This window comes from Eumetopias jubatus, unplaced genomic scaffold (assembly GCF_037043125.1).
Source record: "Eumetopias jubatus isolate StellerSeaLion01/CBP00866 unplaced genomic scaffold, mEumJub1_p1.0 scaffold_2, whole genome shotgun sequence".
Classification (NCBI taxonomy): Eukaryota; Metazoa; Chordata; class Mammalia; order Carnivora; family Otariidae; genus Eumetopias; species Eumetopias jubatus.
Genome location: NW_028274808.1, coordinates 139,704,385 through 139,725,662, shown reverse-complemented (window position 1 = coordinate 139,725,662; position 21,278 = coordinate 139,704,385). Strand labels below are relative to the sequence as shown.

General features: G+C 42.5%; 1 protein-coding gene across 1 annotated transcript in view; it reads left to right on the top strand.

Annotated features, from left to right (window-relative positions):
- Nucleotides 1-21,278, top strand: part of ANXA3 (annexin A3) — a 47,837-nt gene that overhangs the window by 8,923 nt on the left and 17,636 nt on the right. The window contains exons 3-6 of the mRNA XM_028100677.2: nt 9,904-9,991; nt 14,328-14,422; nt 17,214-17,327; nt 20,559-20,649. Coding sequence (XP_027956478.1) covers nt 9,904-9,991; nt 14,328-14,422; nt 17,214-17,327; nt 20,559-20,649 — 388 coding nt within the window. The remainder of the gene's footprint in view (nt 1-9,903; nt 9,992-14,327; nt 14,423-17,213; nt 17,328-20,558; nt 20,650-21,278) is intronic.

Below are 21,278 nucleotides of genomic sequence, written 5' to 3'. Positions count from 1 at the left end.
GGTCCCATTTCTGCTGTGTAACACACAGTAGTGACATCAGTAGTAGGGCTTCCGGGAAAGGTGCAATGTGCTAATGGGAGAGAGCATTTGGGAAGATAATGCCTTTCCACTTCTGTTCCATGGATGACACCAGCCCTGGGCATATGATGCTACTGGTCCTGGGTACAAGAAGATGGTGAGAGCCCTGTCTAGTTCATATGTCTTGCTTTGGTGGAACGTCCTGTCAGACATTTCTTTCCTGGTGTGTTTGCTCTTCCTAACTATGCAAACATGTGTGGGAAGAACACTTGTATTATATGCATGTGGTCGTGTTAAATTTCTCCTCTGGTCTCCTTGTCTACTGCATCTTAGGGCTGGAAGACCTGGTTCTATAATTGTTTTCACTGAGCTAGACTTTTCACATCCCGAAGAGAATGGGCATCGTGCCTGATTAGGTGCTCTTCAACATGATGCAACTTCCGGTCTGGTGTGTGTTTTAAACCATGTTCCCGAAGCGTATTTAGATAAATATTGGCAGCTGCAGAAATAGCCCTCTGCAGGAAGTTAATGAAAAACAGGTAAGACCTGGATTTCAAATCCAAACATTAGAGCTTTGTTTCAGGACAGAGTCTAGAAAGAAACTGTCTAATCTGAGTGAGAAGAGAGAGGCTTCCCAGGAATGAATAGACCAAGCATTAAAGAGCTGTCCTTTGCCACTCCCTGACTCCAACTCACCCATGAAGGCATGGGGCCTCTCTTCCACATTTAATCATACTAAAAGGTGTAATTTGCCAAATCTAATGAGTAGCTACTGAAGAAGCCTGGTAAATCAGAGGCAAAGAGGAAAAGAAAGAGTTTTAGATTGAGAGCAAGGAATGTGAAGGGGAGAAGATATAATTTGATTCTCTTGAATTCCTGTGTTTTGGTGGATGCAGAGCAGTTGGAAAACGCGAAGTATTTTAGAGTACTGAGCAAAGAGATTAAGACAGATGTAGGGGTCTTACACAAAATAAAAGAGAATAAGTCAAAAGGGCAGAAAATTCTCAAGTCTGTCCCTTCCTCTATGATCAGATCTTTGCTCCTTTTATTTTTAACCATTTGTGTTTGATTAAATACTTCACCTAGGTTTCAGAAACATGTTTAAATAGAGGTAGTGACAGCCCCATCTGAACAGCATTTACAAAAGGTTTGAAGAATGCATTACTCAGATTTCTGAGGTGTGTCATGGAGCTCTGAAAAGTCTGGTAGTGGCATTTGAGAATTACCAAAGAAAGCAAGACTCAGAATAAGAAAGCATTTTTTATTCACTTAGTCATTCAACAAATATTTGCTAAGATCTGCTATGTGCCAGACACTGTTTTGGGCTCTGGAAATACAGAGAAAGAGAAATTTAAAAATTTAAAAAACATGGATCTTATGTGCCTCTGATTTTATTAAGGAAGATGGCTAATAAATAAAGAAACAAATGTATAATATATAATGTCGGTTTAAAGTACTCTGGAGAAAAGCAGAGCTAGATAATGACAGTGATGGGGAGTGTTATTTTCTGCTCAGATATGTGAGCAGAAGTCAACATGGAGTGAGGGAGTGAGCTGGGAGAATATCTTGGGGAAGAGCATCCAGGCAGAGGGAACAGCAGGGGTAGCCTGAGGCAAGGTATATTTGAAGAGCAATAAGAAAACTCCCATGGGGTGATAGGAGGGAGACAAGGAGAATCAGGGAGGTATTCCATGTCTTTTTTCGGGATCCTCCAAGGGCTACAAAGAAACTTAATAATCCCAGTAGCCTTTGTATAAACTCTACAAGGAGTTCCCATTATGTAGGTTTACTTTACATTAGGAAGAATTCTTAGCAACTTATTGTTAGGATTGTCACTTCCCAAACACACACTTACACAAAACTCATAAAATAATGTATATTGCCATCATGTCATGTGGGCATTAAAGACCATGGCCACAGATACAAGAAGTGTTCTTTCTGTAATATCACAAACAGCAAACATCCCTGGCCTCGGTCCCTCCTGGGTGGATTTCCATTCCCATAGAAGTGACGTGGGAGGAGAGTGCGTGTCACCGCTGTAGTCCCAACATCCTGCCAAACCAGCTCCATTTTCTAGCCAAGTTTCAGAAGATGTGGTTGATTCCCAGATTCCCCAATTCAGTGAGCCAGGTTCCCTTTATCTTCCACAGTTAGAGAGCAGGTCCCTTTGACAGAGTTGTCTCCCCTAGAAGATGAAGTTAGAAATGTACTTCATCTCACTGAGGATGTGGCCAATATAGCCACCCTAGTTTTCAATTCTTTGTGGCTCTTGGCCAAGAAGAGAGTTTGGTCAAGAACTCTTAGCTGACTTGGATTGTGGAGGAAAAATGTAATCCTCAGATACTGGTGCTAAATAACTCAAAAGAAGATAAATATAAATTGTTTATAATCTGCTTCAAACAAATAATGAAAATTCTTCTGAGAGAGAAGTTTGTGTTCTTGATGATAAAGACTTTCTGGGGGACCGGTGTTTCAGACCCAATCCAAATAGTTAGGTTTGCTGCCTCTGCCAGAGAACCCCTGAGTGCTTGGAGAAACAGGAAGAAAGACATAACAGAATCACTGGCAACATCCCTGGTTCACCAGTCTTCCACCCTGACTTCTGGAACCAGCTTTGAAAGACCGGGAGTAGCCTGTCGTGCTGAAAGTGACCACCAAAATACCTCTGACCTCGTCCGCATCTCCCAGGATACAATGGTCACTTTGATTTCTGGACCATTGATGTTTGAAGGGATCAATTTCATCAAGCATCCAGTTGTCTTATGTAGGCCTTGGAGAAATTCCATACCATCTTCCCTCCATTTTCTTCCAGCAAACTCATTCACAGTTGTTTATTAAGGCCCTATCTGAAGACTGAGTACTGGGCTGGAGCTGGATATACTGTAGTAAAACAAAAGATCTCTGCCCCCTGGAATGTTTTGTGTTAGAGGAGGTGGGGAGACACAGATATAAACAGTGAGAGATAATACCGAGTGCTGAGGGCCCTAAGGGGGGGAAGGGTTGCTGAGACGAAGACCAACAGGAGAGGACCTGCTCAGGTCCAGTGGCCAGGGCTGGCCTGTCAGAGAAGATGGCCTTTCAGCAGAGGAGTGAAGGTAGAAGAACATTCCAGATAGAGGGAACAGCATGAACAAAGGCATTAAGATGAGGAAGAATTCAACATACGTCAGCTGGGCTGTCAGAGAACTGAAGTGTGCTGGACAAAGGGGAGAGTAGCTGCGGGTGAGGGCGAAGAGGGAGGCTGGGCCAAGCCATGCAGGGCCAGGGCTGTGCGGACCAATGCCGTAGACCCCTTGGCTGCTGCGTGGGAGGTGGTTAGAGGCTGGCAACGGAAGGAAAGGAGACTGCTGCAGATGTCCGTGTCCAGGGGAATGGTGATGGTGACTTGGACAACAGCAGGGGCAAAGAAGATGGGGAGATTGCTGATGGATTGAATGTGCAGGGAAAGAGAGATGCATCAAATGAGACTCCCAGTTTGTGGAGGTTGGTGCCATTTAGAGGAAGAAGGTCAAATTGGGGACGAGCTCAGAAGGCAGTCGGGTTGCCTGGTTCGGTTCCTGGCTGTGCCACAGATGAGCCATGGAACCTTGGACAAACCTCTTACCTCTCTGTGTCTTCTCCCCCTAAATTGGGGGTCAGAATAGTACTGACCTTGTAGGGTGGGTTTTGAGGATTAAATGAGCACATATGGGTAAAGCACAAGTAAATATCATCGAATTGTTACGTAGGGGAGGAAATCAGCTTGGGAGGAAATAATAGATAATGTGCTACGTAGAAGCAGATACATCAAGTAGACATTGAATATACAAGACCAGTGTTCAGAATAGAAGTCTGGGGGGGATTGACAAAAGTGAGAGTTGTTTACATGATTAGAGGGAAAGAAAAGAGATTTTCCATTTTTAGAAGTACCTATTCTGTAGAAGTCAGGCAAAGGGGACGAGCTGTTAAAGGAGAATAAATGCAAGCTGGGATGGCAAGTAGAAACCCCAGGGATGGGGCCCAGGAGCCAAAAGAAGGCAGAAGTCTGGCTGGGTTGACCATGACACATGCTTCTGAGAGGCCAGGGTTTCTTCTGATTATAATCTGTGTTTCATGGAAGACCCAATGCAAATAGCTTGTGTGTCCCTACCTCCCCTAATTTCTGAATCACACTTAGCTCCTACTCCGGCCCAACACCCTCTGTTACCACATCCCAGTGCTCTTGCTCTGAGGCTCCCTGATGAAATCATTATATTTAAAAAAGAACGGAAGGCAAGTATGTATCTTTTCTCATTTGAGCAAGACAAGAAGAAACACATACATTGCCTCTGGACCCCTCAGAAGCACTTATTTATTTTTTTAAAGATTTTATTTATTTATTTATTAGAGAGCGAGCGAGAGAGAAACAGCATGAGAGGAGGGAGGGTCAGAGGGAGAAGCATGCTCCCTGGACTCTGGGATCATGACCTGAGCCAAAAGCAGTCACTTAACCAACTGAGCCACCCAGGCGCCCCTCGGAAGCACTTTAAAGGAAGCCATGAAGTCACTCACTTCCTCACTGCCATCAGGCACCGGAGGCTACCATTCTCTGCTTTCCCCACCCCTGCTTTCCTTTGCTGCCCCTGGGTGGGAAGCCTGCGGGCTGTGGCGATGGGGCGCCTTCTGTTTGCAGTGGGCCCTGCCAGCCTATGGGAGAATCTGAGGTCCCTCGTGTTTGCCCTGGAGGATCAGAGTGGTTAGCAGTGCTTGTCTCCGGCACCTTACCTGCTGTTTGCTGGGGCTGCCTTAACAGAGTTCCACAAACTGGGTGTTTTAAAACAAGAGAAATGTATTCTCTGACAGTTCTGGAGGCTGGAGGTCTGAAAGCCAGGTGTGGGAGAGCCATGCTTCCTCTGAAACCTGTAAGGGAGTCCTTCCTCACCTCTTCCAGCTTCTGGTGGTTTGCTGGCAATCTTTGGGGTTCCCTGGCTCGCAGCTGCATGGCCCCAATCTCTGCCTCCATGGTCACATCCCCTCCTGTGTGTCTCTGTCTTCACCTGGTTGTCTCCTGAGGACACCTGTCATGTTGGATTCGGGGCCCACTCCATCCAGTATGACCTCAGCTTAACTAAGTACATTTCAATAAACATATATCCAAAGAAGGTCACAGTGTGCAGCATTGTGGGCTTGGCCTGCCACATATCTTTTTGGAGGGACACAAGTCAACCCCTAACACTTGCCTCCTCTGACGCTATTCCACCTCAGGGCCTTTTACAATAAGCTTTCTTTGGTTTGGAAAACCACATTACTAGAAAAATGGAATGAGAAGTCTCACATCTTCCAAGTTATGATTGCTTTATTTCTTTATTTTTATTTATTTTTTTAGTCTACTCCATTTTTCCTTCTATCATAAACCCTCAAGACCCAGCAGACTGTTTGGACGTTGACCAGAGAGTGATCATTTCTCCTCAGCTCTTCGAGTTCCTGAGTCCTGGAAGTTTCTATGAGGCATTGATTTAAAAGCTTAGTTTTTGGATGTGGCCTCTACAGGATTTTACGAAGTGATGAGTGATTTGGCTTTACCTCACCCTCTGCTACCTATAGCAGAGCTATTCTTGCTCTGAAGCATTGGGCTTTAAATATGTTTCCTGTCAACAGGATTGGCGCCTTGTGTTTTTCTCTTTCATTCATTCTTCTGAATATGAATGTTTAACTTCTTGCAAACCCAGGACACTCTACATGAAAAAAATGGGTGCAACCGGCTTTCATGGTCAAAGACAGACCGACCTCTCTTGGCAGGGGGGAGGGGAGAGGGAAGGGGAGGTGGCAGCAGACAGCTTACCAGGCCCCCACTTGGCCACACCAATGACTTCAAGGCATCAGGTGCTCTGATGATCTCCAAAGGAGAGTTTTAGAAGATCAGACAAAGGGGCGCCTGGGGGGCTCAGTTGGTTAGCGTCTGCCTTCAGCTTGGGTCATGATCCCGGGGTCCTGGGAGCGAGCCCCACACAGGGCTCCCTGCTCAGCGGGGAGTCTGCTTCTCCCTCTTCTCCCCACTCATGCTCTCTGCCGCTATTTCTGTCTCTCTCTCTCTCAAATAAATAAAATCTCTAAGAAAAAAAAAGATCAGAGAAAACTCTATTGACATAAAGATGGTTCAAGTGAGATGCAGCCTAGCTTAGTAATCAGAAGCGGAGGCTGATGAGACTGACCACTTGCTGGCTGTGTGAACTTGGGCAAGTTACTTAAGCGTCAGTTTTATCATTATCTGTAAATAGGATGTATTACATCTGCCTTACAAGTCTTTTGTGAGGATTGAATGAGCTAATGCAGGAAGCGTGCTTAGCACAAGACTTGGCACACAGTAAGTAGCAACAATTTTTTTAAAGATTTTATTTATTTATTTACTTACTTACTTACTTAGAGCAGGGGGAGGAGTAGAGGCCGAGGGAGAGGAAGTGGGAAAGAATCCCAGCATACTCCACACTGAGCAGGGAGCCTGATGCAGGACTTGCTTTCATGACCGACCCTGAGATCATGACCTGAGCCGAAACCAAGAGTCGGATGCTCAACCGACTGAGCCACCCAGGCGTCACAGGTAGCAACAATGATTAATGTCAAGAGCTCCTGTTAGTTTCCCCACTCCCTTTATTTAGACATTGCTTGCTTTAATTTATTTTCCAACTGGTTTCAGGATCGGTGTCCCTTTGGGGGCATCTGAAGGTCAAGTCTGGAAAAAAAGGAAAGCAACTTAAAGTGTTTAAGGGATGCCGATGGAAATCTGATCAAATGTGATTTTTTTGGAAAAATAAAAACTTTGCTAAGTATTTGTGTCCCACACTAGCTTGACACTTTGTTAGGGAGTTAGGGTTAGTGCAAATAGACGAAGTCAAGCACTGATTAGTAGTTTAAATGTTAAGGAAGGAATCCTGCAATGAAGCAGGCCATGCAAATAGTTTTGTCTGTAAAAATGCCAACATTCCTGAAACAATGAGCTCATCGTCAAATTCTTCTTCCACCTCCCATAAAAGAATCTGTGACTTGTTTACTCATTTTGCTTTGGTTTTCTGGGCAGCTGAGAATGAAATAGAGAGTGGTTCTCAAACTTGAGCATGCATTAGAATCATCTGGAGATGATCCTGAGTCTTAGCCCCACAGCTCTTGACTCAGTAAGACCGGGGTGGGACCTGAGAATTTGCATCTCTAACAAGTTCCCAGGTGATGCTGCTTTGGCTGATCCAGTATCTTCACTTGGAGAACCACTGGCATGGAATCCTGTGAAGTATTGTGATGTGGTAGAGAGCACAGGGCATTTTAGACACAATGGGTGGGTTCACATCCTTGGGCTGTCCTTAGTAGCAGAGTTATGGTAAGCAAATAATTTCTCTGAAATCAAGTTTCTTCCATTTTTTAATGGAAATAATAAAATCTACTTTGTTAAGGTCATTGTAAGACTGAAATAAGTTGTCTGTAAAGCACTTTGTTCACTGCCTGGCATGTGCTGATTTAAAAGATTCTATTAATTTCTTTTACTATAAGATTTTTCTCATAGGTCATGTAACTATTGTTGAATGTTCTGGGCAACCGAATCTATCAACTGAATTAGACTGCTTATTTAAATAACTGAAACAGTCTAAAAATTTTCACCAAAATTCCGCTTCAGATTTTCCGTGCCATTTTTCAAGCTGGCATTGGGCGGCGGCGGGGAGGGGGGAACTTTTTTTCTTTTAATTAAACAAGGAGTTCCTCCGCACTTAATTCTTGCTGGGTGGCATATTACATAACAGACTGGGAATTTCAACCTTCTCTAATTGTGCGCATTGGAATTTCAGCATATTTTGATGTGTAGGTAGTAGAGGGCAGTGAAATGGTCACGGCTAGAATGGAAACCCTTTTCACGAGCCATTGGAATCTGACTGCAATTCTGTCTTCTTGGGTTCAGAAGCAACCATGTAAATACCTGTGTGACGCAAAATCACCAGGGAACTTCTTCAGCATGTAGAGTGTACCTTACTTCTGAAGAATATGTTCAATATGTCTAATGCAAGACCTGGGCGTATGCATTTGAAAGAATTACCCTGGGTACAAGACCCTATATTTCAAGAAAGACTAGGAATGGGCTGGAATGGTCATGACTGTGTTCAAATTCAGATGCTACTGCTGACCTAGTTTCTGTGGGCTTGAGAGCAAATGCTCCAATCCTCTTAAACCTTGGTGTCCTCTAAGTGAAATGGGTCACTCTTACTCCTCAGGGATGTTATGCAGGCTCTATTGATGCATCTGAAGCGTCTCACACAGCGCTGGCCATGAAGCACTCAAATGCTCCAATATTGGGGTGGTTCTTCTAAAATGCCAGGCACATAAGGTGGACAGATAAGATCAACATAAAAGTTCCTAGATGGGTAGAACTGAAATGAGGCCAGCTGACTCTGGGAACCCATAAAATATTTATTAAGCCTCAGAGAAGGAGGATTCTCCAAAGATTATGTGGAAGTGACTGATTTCTAATCGGTGCCTTTAGATCAGACACATTCACAGCTAGTTTCTAACCTGTTATAATCACTCTTGTAGAATGAAAACTATTTTGGATGCTTTAAGATTAAACAGTGTTTGGTTGTATTAAAGTGAATTGTTCAACCTAATCTATTGAATCAGCAGCCTATCATTTTTTATTGGGCCAGAACATTAACTTTCCATTCACTTTAATGTGACACGATAATGTCCTGTCATGAAAATATTAAAAACCTCAGGAGAGCCTAAATGAAGCCATATTAGCCCAAGACAACAGAGCCTATATTATTCAGCAACAGGATAGGAAAATCAGTTTAGAAAGAAAACACTATTACTGTAAAGACATGTTTTTCTTCAGAGTGAGGAAATGCCATATAAATATATGTTCCCTTGCATTTGTCTCAGCATCTTTGTGGCTGTTCTGTAGTCTCTTAAACAGTTTTAAGAGATTTTATTCTTTCCGTAAGATGGTCTTTCCCAGCTTACTGACATGTGTCTAATTTGTGTGTTTAAAATTACTGTCGGGGCATTTTTCATTTCCATGTTGCTCCTAAAGATCCATGTCAGTGGAGCTTTCAGAAGGGAATTTATCAGCTGCAACTACACATTTGTTAAACAAGGCTTGAGAACAGGCAGTCCTAATGGGGTTTTCGTTCGTGGATCCTTTGGTGTAGGCTTCCCCAAGGACAGTGGTCAGCATTAATTAAAGCATCTTAAAGTCTGCAAACCACAGTTACTTCTGTGTGAGATGCGGTGAAGAACTTTGAGTTATCACTTGAAAACAAAGAGGATACAGGAAATTCTCACTTTCTCATTGTTTTCGTGCAGAGGCCACTTTAAAGCAAATATTCTGGGGAGCCTGGGTGGCTCAGTCATTAAGCGTCTGCCTTCGGCTTGATCCTGGGATCAAGCCCCGCATCGGGCTCCCTGCTCAGCGGGGAGTCTGCTTCTCCCTCTCCCTCTCCTGTTCCCCCTACTTGTGCTCTCTCTCTCTCAAATAAATAAAATCTTTAAAATGAGATAAAATAATAAAGCAAATATTCTTTTTTATTGTTATGTTAATCACCATGCATTACATCATTAGTTCTTGATGTAGTGTTCCATGATGCATTGTTTGTGAAAGCAAATATTCTTCAGAGTCACTGGGATTGGCACAATTTATTGCTCTAGAGAATAACTATTTGTATTTCTAATCTCTTACACAAGGGGAGAAAGGAGAGGCCTTTTTGTATATGTGGCAAATGTCAATTGCTCACATGTCTGGAGACAGGAGAGTCTCCTGAACCACTCCTTAAGGGAAAGGAAAGTGTTGCCAATTAAGGGTTTGTTATGCTTCCAATGTGCATGCGCGAATGTATGTAATGCAAATAAAGAGGTCATTCTGAACTAGTGGCACTTTCAGATATTTCCTTCCAGGTTGGACACCGAGGGACAATGCACGATTATCCGGGCTTCAGCCCATCAGTGGATGCTGAAGCGATTCGCAAGGCAATCAGAGGAATCGGTGAGTACTGTTCTGCAATTGCTCTCTTCACATTGAAGCAAATCAGGAAAGTTACAATTTAAAAGTGCATTGGTTCAATTTGCCCAAGTTGGCTTCCTCAACTGGAGAAATTGTAAGGGACTTTTTAAAAAATTGTGAAATAGTAGGGCACCTGTGTGGCTCAGTCGGTTAAGTGTCCAACTCTTGATTTCGGCTCAGGTCATGATCTCAGGGTCGTGAGATCAAGCCCTGCATCAGGCTCCACACCCGGCATGGAGCCTGCCTAAGATTCTCTCTCTCCCACTCCTTCTGCCTCTCCCCGACCTGCCCTAAAAAAAATAAATTAAAATTATGAAATAATGAGGAAAAAATGCATAGGGTACCCAATTTTATTAAATCTTAATATTTGCCATATTTACTTACTGTGAAATAGTACCTCACCATCATTGCTACCAACAGTGATCATCATAATAAATCATTACAGATACCCTTCTGCTGATTCTTCCTGGATCTCTTTCCCACCCTGTTTCCTAGAGACAAAACACGATCCTAAGGTAGAGTTTATTCCCATGAAACTTTTAATTCCATAACTATATGTGTATGTACATATAGTTTGCATGGTCTCAAACAGTATAAATTAGAATGATACTGTGTATTGCATGTACATTCTCCTGCAACTTCTTTTTAGCCCTTAACATTTTGTTTTTGAGATTTATCCATGTTGATATGTTTAGCTCTAGTTCATTAACTTTACTTGCATAGTAGTCTATTGGATTATTATATTGTAAGATGGGATATTGATGGAACATTTAAATTGCCTATAATCCTTTTCTATTATAGTATTAAAATGCTGCATTGAATATTCCTGCTTATGTCTGTGCACATTTGCTTCCATTTCTCTAGAATATAGCAAATGGAATTTCGAGGTTGAAGATGTTCATCTTCAAATTAACTAGAAATTTTGCCAGGGCACCTGGGTGGCTCAGTTGGTTAAGCAACTGCCTTCGGCTCAGGTCATGATCCTGGAGTCCTGGGATCGAGTCCTTCATCAGGCTCCCTGCTCAGCGGGGAGTCTGCTTCTCCCTCTGACTCTCCCCCCTTCTCATGCTTTCTCTCTCTCATTATCTCTCTCAATAAATAAATAATAATCTTAAAAAAAAAAGAAATTTTGCCAAACTGCTCTCTAAAATGAATATGCAAATTAGCATTCCTACCAGCAGTTCGGTATCTGTGAAACTCTTGCCCCATGTTCTCCCCAGTATTTGCTGGGGTCACACTCTTCTGTTTTCCTAATTGAGTGGGTCTAAAATTGAATCTTATCCTGTATGTATGTTTGCTTCCTCACTCCCCCCCATCCCCCATGACTGATATGGCTGAGTCTCCTTTCTTGTTCATCTGCTTCTTCCATGAATTATGTCTTCCTATCTTTATCCATTTTTCAGTTGGATTGTCTTCTTCATGATTGGCAAGATTGTTTTTTATAAATTCTGGATACAAATTTTAAAAAAAATTACAATCCATGAAAATATCTTCTCCTAGTCTGTGGTTTTCTTTTAACATTGGTTATAGTAACTTATATTGCCTAGAAATTTTAAATTTCAGGGAAATCAAGTTTACCAGTATTTTTCCTACATGTCTTTTCTATAATGAGCTCATAAAGATATTCTCCTGTATTTTCTCCCCAGAGTTTTACAATCTTATTTTTCACTGTGGGATTTTCAATCTATGTGGAATTAATGTTTGTAAGTTATTTAAAGGTATCTAATTTTGTTTTATCCCATGTGGCTGGTTGATTGTCCCAGTACAATTTATTGAAGAACACCTCCTTTGCACACTGATTAGTAATGCCGCATTGTCTTCTAAGTTTCTCTGTTTCTGCTCCATTGGTCTGTTTGCCTATCCCTGGCTCCATATCACATAGTCATAATTACTATTCTAATTTTATAATTAGTGTCTAGTAAGGCAAGAGCTTTTTTTGACCCTTTACCCCCTCTCCCCCCCCCCCGCCGCCAAATATTAGGGTCAGTTTGTCAAGTTCCATGAAATATACTCTTTGGATTTTTATATCAGTTGTAATACTATCTTGTTTCTGTCATTTGGGTTTTTTTTTTTTCTGTTTTTAAATGACAAGTATTTCTTCATTTATCTCTATGCCTTCCCTATTTAGGTTCCATGTTGAGTAGATTGTTCCATGAGGTTAATGTCAAATTGAATGAAATAATAGTCTTATATTCTATTGCTTGTCTTTTTTTCTTAACATTATGTTTCTTCACAAATTTTTGCATGTTGGGTTGCAGACCTACTTTGAGATGCTTGTGAGGACCATTACTGATGTGTTCTTAGTCCAGAACCAGGTGTCATAATGGTATTTGCATTAGAGATGTGTCAAATCCAGTCTCTGAACCACAAGGCAGCTTGTTTTAGTTTCTGGTCTTTTTTTTTTTTTTTTTTTTAGATTTTATTTATTTATTTGACAGAGAGAGACACAGTGAGAGAGGGAACACAAGCAGGGGGAGAGGGAGAGGGAGAAGCAGGCTTCCCATGGAGCAGGGAGCCCGACACAGGGCTCTATCCCAGGACCCTGGGATCATGACCTGAGATGAAGGCAGACACTTAATAATAGGCAGACACTGAGCCACCCAGGTGCCCCTAGTTTCTGGTCTTGAGCATTTGCAAAACTAAGAGATAAAGAACCTTCTAGCATACAAACTTCACGGAACTGTCAGGAGTGGTTATATCTGGAGTCTTGGGGCATAGGGCATAGAGATGTTGAGAAGGGGTAGAAAATTACAACAGAGACTTGAGACAGGAGCTAGGCCCTGTTGAGCAGGTGTAACGAGCTAAGGGGCTTGAGCTTCATCATGAAGGTTACAGAGAGCCATTAGGATTTCACCCAAGGGATTGACATGATCAGGCACATTTTAAAGAATTTACTGGGGCAATCATCCTTGGTGTGAACTGTAAGGGGGCCAAATCAGGAGGCTATTGAAGTTTCTAGGTATAGTATGCTGTGTGCACAGGGGCAGAGGAGAGGACAAATTCAAGAGAGGCAGATGATTGCTACAATGTAGGGAGTGAAGAAAAGAAAGGAGTGTAGGATGACTGCCAGGATTTTTGGTTTGATGACTATATCCGTAGTGATGTCATTGATGAGGGAACATAGGATGAGAGACGAGTTAGAGAGGAAAGAGAATGAATTCCACCTGGATCATCTGAGTTTGAGATACTGCTTGTGCACTTGGAGGTGTTTAGTCTTGCACCAACACAGATGCCATTAGAGGTTCAAATCGATCATTGGACTCATGCGACACAGCTGGGCTTTGATCTAGTTCTGTGTTTACTAGAAGAATGCAAGACCAGCATTACGGGGGAGCAGTACCCTTCACTGGGAGGCCCAGCAGCTAACCAAGTTCTCAGTTTATTTTGCCCCATCCCTGATGTAGAGCGTGTACCATGGCCACTGGCATGTGTAGCCAAGGTGTATGGGGGTCACTCAACACACAGAAGTTGAGCCATTCTAATCACGCAGGCCCAAGGCTCACAAGCCAACTCACAGTTCCCCAACCAGGGGGAGTCCTCTGCTGCAAAGGAGGCAGACACAGCTTCCCACTCTAGCTTCATACTATAATTACCAAGAAAATTGGGACCTTGAGGGCATTCTTAAGCAGGCCAGCATCAGCCCTTTACTTAGAAGAGGTGCTTAAGTATATGGTCTGGGATGCCTGAAAGAGGTACGGATCAGAGAGGGAAATAAATGTTTTAGAGTCACAGATTTGGGTTCACGTTCTTGCTACACCACTTAAAAGCTGCATGACTTTGGCACATGAGATAACTTATCTAAATATTAGTGTTTTCACCTTTGGAACAGCTTAATCATACCCAGTGCCCACAGTTTCTGTGAATATTAACTATGACAATGACTAAAAGGGGCCTAGAATATGGCAGGTTCTCAATACATGTCAGTTCCTTTTTTCTAGAGAAAAAATAATTTGATATCAAGTATGGCAATAGAGAGATAAAAGGTGATAAGACAGTAACTGAAACTCATAAGGGTGAAAAAAACCCAGCTCAAAAGCAGCATATTCCTTGCACTACTCCCTCTGTCTGATATACAGAGAGGAATATTTGGACAATGATTATTCCCCTCCCCCCCCAAACTCTCCAAAGTTAATTTTCTTTTCCAAAAGCCTGGCAAAGAAATGGAGATTCCAACCTGGTAAGAACCTGGAAGTTAAAAACCAAAATGCCTTCCTGTCTGCATTTGTTTCAAACCATTAATCATTTTTTTCTTTTGTTCATGACAGATATTAAGCATCTTTGGGTTGATGGTGAGTAAAATTATTTTCGTTTCATTTAGGAACAGACGAGAAAACGCTCATCAGCATTCTGACTGAAAGGACGAATGCACAACGCCAGCTGATTGTTCAGGAATATCAAGCAGCATATGGAAAGGTACAATTTGATTAACGTAACAGCCAGTAAAGAGTTAATCACTATGGATCAGAGATGCTCCCCCATGATTACACCAAAGATCTTTTGTTTCAGGCCTAGTGTAACAGAAAGTACCCTGTGTATCTAGTCAACAGCCTGGCGTGTGAGTCCTGGTTTGCCCTTAACAGGCTGAACGGCCTTGCTCATGTTATTTGATCTTTCGGGGCCTTCATTTTTTTACCTGTTGGATAAGGAGGATTGTTTTAAAGAGAGACCGACCAATGGCTTTAAATGAGGAATGATTTGGATATCTGGCAACGTCTTGAGACATTTTGATTTTCACATCTGGAGGGAGAGAGAGGGATGTTTCTGGAATCTGGTGGGTGGAGGTCAGGAATGCTGCTAAAGATCTTGCAATGCAGAAGATGGCCCACACAACAAAGAATTATCTGACCAATTAACTGATAGATCCTGTCTCAGATCATCTTTAATTTCTCTTCCAACTCTAAAATATCTTTGTAATTGTAGATTTAATTCATTCAGCACATGAAAACTTACTAAGTAGCAGAAGCTATACAGGAACTATACAAGAACATTTTGTGGTTTTTTTCCACATGGTGTATTTGTTCAATAATAAACTACTCTGTGTCAGGAATGGGGTATTACTCCATGTCAGGAGATATCCTAGACATTGGAGATTCACTGGTCTAAAAAGCAGATCCTTCTTTTTATCATGGAGCTACCATTTTATTAGGAAGATAAGAACTAAATAAAATATTTAGATATTAGTAAATGTTATGAAAGAATTAAAATGGGGTGATATGGCAGAGAGTAGCTGCTGAATGGCTCCTTGAAATAGGGTGGTAAAGACATATCAGTGAGGGGGGTTGCCTTACTCTCAACTAAAACCAAACAGTACTAAGGATTCTGCCTTACTTGATCTGGGGAAGAACATTTCAGACAGAAGTCACAGCACACGCAAAAGCCCTGAAGCAAAAACAAGCTGGGAGTATTTAAGAAACAGAAAGACTTCTAATATGGCAGGAGTATGGAGAATAAGGGGAGCAGATGGAAGAGATGATGTTGGAGAGGGGGTTAGAATATGCTGGGCCTTGGGGTCTTGGTACAGAGGTTTAGGTTTTATTCTAAGAACAATAGAGAATCACTGGAAGTCTGTAAGCAAGGGAATACTAGAAGCTACTTTATATTTGCAAAAGACTGTTTAAACTTCTGTGGCTCACAAACTGTGGAGGGGAAAGAGTGGTAACAGCAGTCAGGCTGTTGAGACCAGGTGAGAACTGAGAGGGTGTAGAGACCATCCAAAGGCAGCTCAGGCATCACCTCCTGACAGTGTCCTCCAAGCCCCCAGACCCCATTAAGACACCCTTCTTAATATTTAACCTTCACACTTTATCAGATACTTAACATATTATATTGACATTTTATCTTTGAATATTTCTGGTTTTCCTCTTAGGGCATAATCTCCAAGGAATAAAGATTGTGTCTAACTCACCTTTAAATGCCTAGCACAGAGCAGGTACCCAGGAAACACCTGTCGCATTAAATTAATTGCCAAGCTTCTTGACAAGGCAAAGTGCTCATGTATAGGGAACATGAATGATCCATTGGCCTTTCAGGATTTCCGGACTATGGAGGAAGGACAAGGTGAAGGGGGACACCGTTTCTCACAGTGGGATGGATTGAGAACATGTGAAGTGAGGTTCAGTTGGAAAGTCCTGGGTTGAGGACAGATGGTAGTAAAGCTTAGCATTTAGAGAGGAAACACCCTGTGCTGATTAAGGCAGAACTAGTGACACTTGGCTCCATCCCATTTGTTTAGTCTGCCGCCCCCCTGGGCCCCCTGGTGGCCTGGTAGATGTTGGTATGTGTCCACATTGTCAGAGTGGTCTGGGAGGCTGCCAGCCTCTGTCTCAGAGCTGAAAATAATCAAGAGCAAGAAAAATAATAATTCGGGGCGCCTGGGTGGCTCAGTCGGTTAAGCGTCTGCCTTCGGCTCGGGTCATGGTCCCAGGGTCCTGGGATCGAGCCCCGCATTGGGCTCCCTGCTCGGCGGGAAGCCTGCTTCTCTCCCTCTCCCACTCCCCCTGCCCGTGTTCCCTCTCTCGCTGTGTCTCTCTCTGTCAAAAAATAAACAAAATCTTTAAAAATAATAATAATAATTCACTAACACTCATTTCAGTATTAGAAATAAAAACCATACGACCTGCCTTCAAGCAGATGAGTTGGACTGTACTTACGTAATGTGTGAAAACAGTGCCAAAGGACAATAATAAGTAATACCGGCTCGTTACATGTAGGGTCTTACCCGCTGTTGTTGCCAGAAAACTGCTTTGATGCCTCGTGGTTCCGCGCTCAGCAGAGGCAGGTGACCAGCCCCTGTCTCTCCTTCCCTTTTCTCTCCCGCGCTCTTTGGCAGTCACTGAGAAGCACCTACTGGTGACGCTGGGTGTGAATTAAAGGGCTCTCCTTCCTCTTCTTCTACCCCCAACCCAAATATTGGGAGCATCTGGAGCCTAGGAAATGCATTTTGATACACGGTTCCTATCTGTGGCACTTATGTAACCCCCTCCATTGGCTTTCGTTCAGAAAACCTATAAAACAGAACATCTTGGAAGCAGTCACAAAATGCAGCGTGCTATCCTTAGAAATAGTTCACCATTTCTGTTTATTCCCTGTGAATTGGCATATTTTTGTCTGAATTGATACCTTTGTTTATCTTTCAGGATGTGACTTTATAGAAAGAGAAAGGAAAAGTATTTCATGCTTTCCTCTTTGGGGTGTTTTATTTTAGGAACTGAAAGATGACTTGAAGGGCGATCTCTCTGGCCACTTTAAGCAACTCATGGTGGCCCTTGTGACTCCTCCGGCTGTGTTTGACGCAAAGCAGCTGAAGAAATCCATGAAGGTATGAGCCCAATTTGGGCTTGAGATTTAACTGTGTCATCAAGAATAATGACTTACTTCCAGCGCACACTTGAGAGATGGGTGTAAATAGGACAGATTTGGGTGTCATTTTGATGCTGCACTATCCAAGTGGTAGAACAGTCCTGAAATGGGGAACAGTTGCAGAACCTTGAGCCCAGTGAACCTGGGCTGAAAGAATAGCATCATATCGTAATTTCATTTCCTTGGTTTTTGACCCAAAGAGTCAAATTCTCCACTTTGTTGTCATTGAGAGTAGATGGCACCATCATCAACCCCATTGCTTAGGTCAGAAACCTAGGATTATCTTTGATCCCTTGCTTTCCCTCACTCTTCAGAGCTCCCAAAATCCATCGGCAAGTCCATTTGCTCTATTCCCAAATCTGTCTGCAAGTCTGTCAGAAATGTGTGCGTGTCTCTCAAAATCCATTGCTACCATTCTAGTTCAACCACCACCATCTCTTGACTGGACCATATTAATACCTTCCTACTTGGTCCCTTGCCTCTGTTTTTGCCCACCTGGAATCCATTCACCACAGAGTAGCCAAAATTATGTTTATACAGTTATTTTTAGAATTATACTATTCACCTGCATAAATCTCCAGTGGCCTTGAATACTTAAAATCCATGCTTCTTACCATGACCTTTATCACCCATCACAGTCTGGATCCTGTCCGTCTCTGTGACTTTTTAAAAATTCTATCTGTATCAGTCAGGGTTTCCCAGAGAAGCAGAAGCAGTAGGTGGGAGATATATATATATTGTGAGATTTATTGCAAGGGCTTGGTTACATAATTATGGATCTGACTAGGCAAATCCAAAATCTGTAGGGCAGACTGTTAGGAAGGGGAAGCTGGAACTCTCAGCAAAGCTGGAGCTGCTGCCCACAGGTGGTATTTCTTCTTCAGAGAAGCCTCAGCTCTGCTCTTAAGGCCTTTCAACTGACTAAACTGGGCCCACCTAAAATATCTGGGATAATCTCCCTTGCTTAAAGACACTCACTAATGGACTTTAGTTACGTCTACAAAATACCTTCACAGCAACACCTAGATCTGTGTTTGATTGAGTAACTGAGGACTGTAGCCTGGCCAAGTTGATAAAGTACCATAAAACTGTCTACCATGCCCTCTCCTCCCTGTCCCCCCGATTGAATGCTGTAGCTACACTGGCCTTCTCTCTGCTGCTTGAACGTTCTAAGCTTATTCCTACCTTGAGGTCTTTCTACATGATGTTTTTCCATCTGGAGTGTTTTCCCTCCATATATTTTCTATCGATTCACTCAGTTTTATTTTCTTAATTACACCTGTTCCCATCTAAAATTATCTTGGGGTTTGTTGTTGTTGTTGTTGTTGTTTGTATATTTGTCCATTCAATTAAAAGGCAAATCTCCATCATAGCAGGGAACCTCATCAGTCTTGGTCTGTATCTTCTGTTCCAAGAGGAAAACCTGAAATGAAGTAGGTACTCAACACATGTGTTGACAGGAAGGAGGGGAAGGAAGGAGTCTAGGTCTGAGGTATAAGCTGTATTCTACCTCCTTATCAGAGTTGGGGGAGACTTTCTCTTCCGTGGAAGAGGTATGGGCACCCAAAAAGAAGATGGCAAGATGGAATGAGGTACACAAGAGATTTCTTGGGGGAACTCTTATGAAGGATAAAGAGGAGACAGAGCCGGGGAGGTTGGGTGGAGCTTCAGATGGCAATTCGGGTCTGTCACACATGAAAGGAGAGAGGGAAGGAAGTGCCTTGGATAGGAAGCGCTTCCGTCTACAGTGCAGCTCTGAGAAAGCTGTGGCAGGCCAGTGGGGAGCTCCTGAGCAAAGATTGCCCTTTGGAGAAGTCCTACACTGGGCAGAAATGGTCCAGCTCCAGTACCCCTTCAATGTTCAGTCACTTGCTGAGAGCAGCTTGGAGGGAGCATGACCTCTTTGTCAACTGTGGCAGATCCAGAGCTCTGACGATTGGAGGCTATCACCCAAAGACATTATTTGCAGCAGATTCTCTTAAAATAAAATCTGAGCAGTGCATTTCTGTGGCTGCCACATGGGGGACAGTTTAACAGGTGGCATGATAAGGATTAGATTCACCAACAAGGATTAGAAAAAATTCTCTCTGATGCAAAAGAAATCCACAGTAGGCAGTCCAGAGCTGGGTGTCCTGGCACAACCATTATCAGAGACTCTCGTTCCTTCAATCTTGAGGTTTTACCATCTTTAGCTTGTAGATTCCACTTGTTGGCTAAAGATGGGAACTCAAGATCCAGGCATTGTATCTTTGTCTCAGTCAGCCTAAAAGACAGTGAAAGACAAAGAAGGGTTCATTTCCTCTCCTTCAGGACTCTCAGAAACTGCACAGGGTACTTTACATATAGTCTATGGATCATAATTTGTTATATGAATAAACCTAGTTCTAAGGGAAGCTGAGTAATATATCTACTTGGGTAGCTATGTGCTAAGTTAAAAATTGAGGGTTCAATATTACTAAGGCAAGGAAGGTAAAAGAGTTGAGGTCTGTTCAGTTTTGCTGTGAACCTAACCCTGATCTAAAAACTGTGAAAACTAGTCTGTTTTTAAATTAATTAATTAGCTAATTAAAAAGGAGAGACATTGAGGGTAACTAGGAACCTCTGCCACAGAGGGACAGAATTTAGCCTCAGTTCATAAGCTGCATTGACCTTATTTGACCAAGTTCTAGTGTAAAAGGCTTTTCTTGGAGTCACAGCATGATTCGGTGACCTCAGTATAAACCAAGGCTCAGGGTAACTAGTCCCCAAATCAACGAGGCCCATGACATACATTATTAAGGCTTTAAAAATCTCCCTGTATGAAGATGATACCTGCTGACCTAGTGCATTAGCAGAAGGATGAACTCATTCAAAAGAACTGCAGAGCCCTTTCTAAACATAATGGCATATTCGAATGCTCACTTCTGATCTTGAATGACATGGGCTTTTCCCTTTACACTATTTCTCCCTGCAGTTATTCAATTGATTTTTACACTGGAGTGGGAAGTTTTCTTGAACAATTTGATGTCAGTTTAGATGATTTGTGTTATTTTCATACTAAAACATATGAAAAAAATGAGAAAACCGCATTAGAGCAATATACAACCTTATGCTGACTTACTGACAACTTCTTTTCATCAGTATTAAGCCTGAAATGCATGACATTAAGCTTTTCAAGTATTCTAAAAATAGATTTCCTTTTCTTTTTCAGGGCACTGGAACAAGTGAACATGCACTGATTGAAATCTTAACCACCAGAACAAGCAGGCAGATGAAGGAGATCTCGCAAGCTTACTACACAGGTGGGCTTATTCTCTGCTTACTTTTACCACTGTCCACACACATAGGAGCCCATGTGGCTCTCCCCAGAAATCCACCAAGCTCTTCTTCACAAGGCATTTTGGGCAGAAAGACATAAAAAGAAGGATACATTCTAAAATGGGCTAAGGACGGTGGATCTTCAGAGAAAATGTGAATATGACCTGAGCTAGAAACTGCTGCATAAACCGTGGCATTGACACTTTGCACTTAGCACATTACAGCTGTGGTGGATTTTGCTCTTGGCAATCACTGCCTAATTGAATCAGCTACCAGTGTAAGAGATTCAAATCATTATATATCAATATTATATGTTAAAAACCACTTAGATTAGCCTCGTGATTTGGGGTGTGGAAAATTAGATGAACCATTTAGAGAATGTGTTGAGCATGTGGATTCAGTATAATTAGCCCAAGTCCTCGTAGTCTGTTAGCTGTGTAAAAATGAGAAAGTCCCTTCAGTGTAATTCTGGCACAGACCCCCTCCCCCAGGGTTAGCATGACAACACAAGTTACAGCACAGTCCCGGGAGGATTACCCTCACATTGTAGGTGTTTAAAATATTTGGTTCTCTCAATTTAATGAGATTTGCATATAAAAAATCATCGGGGCCA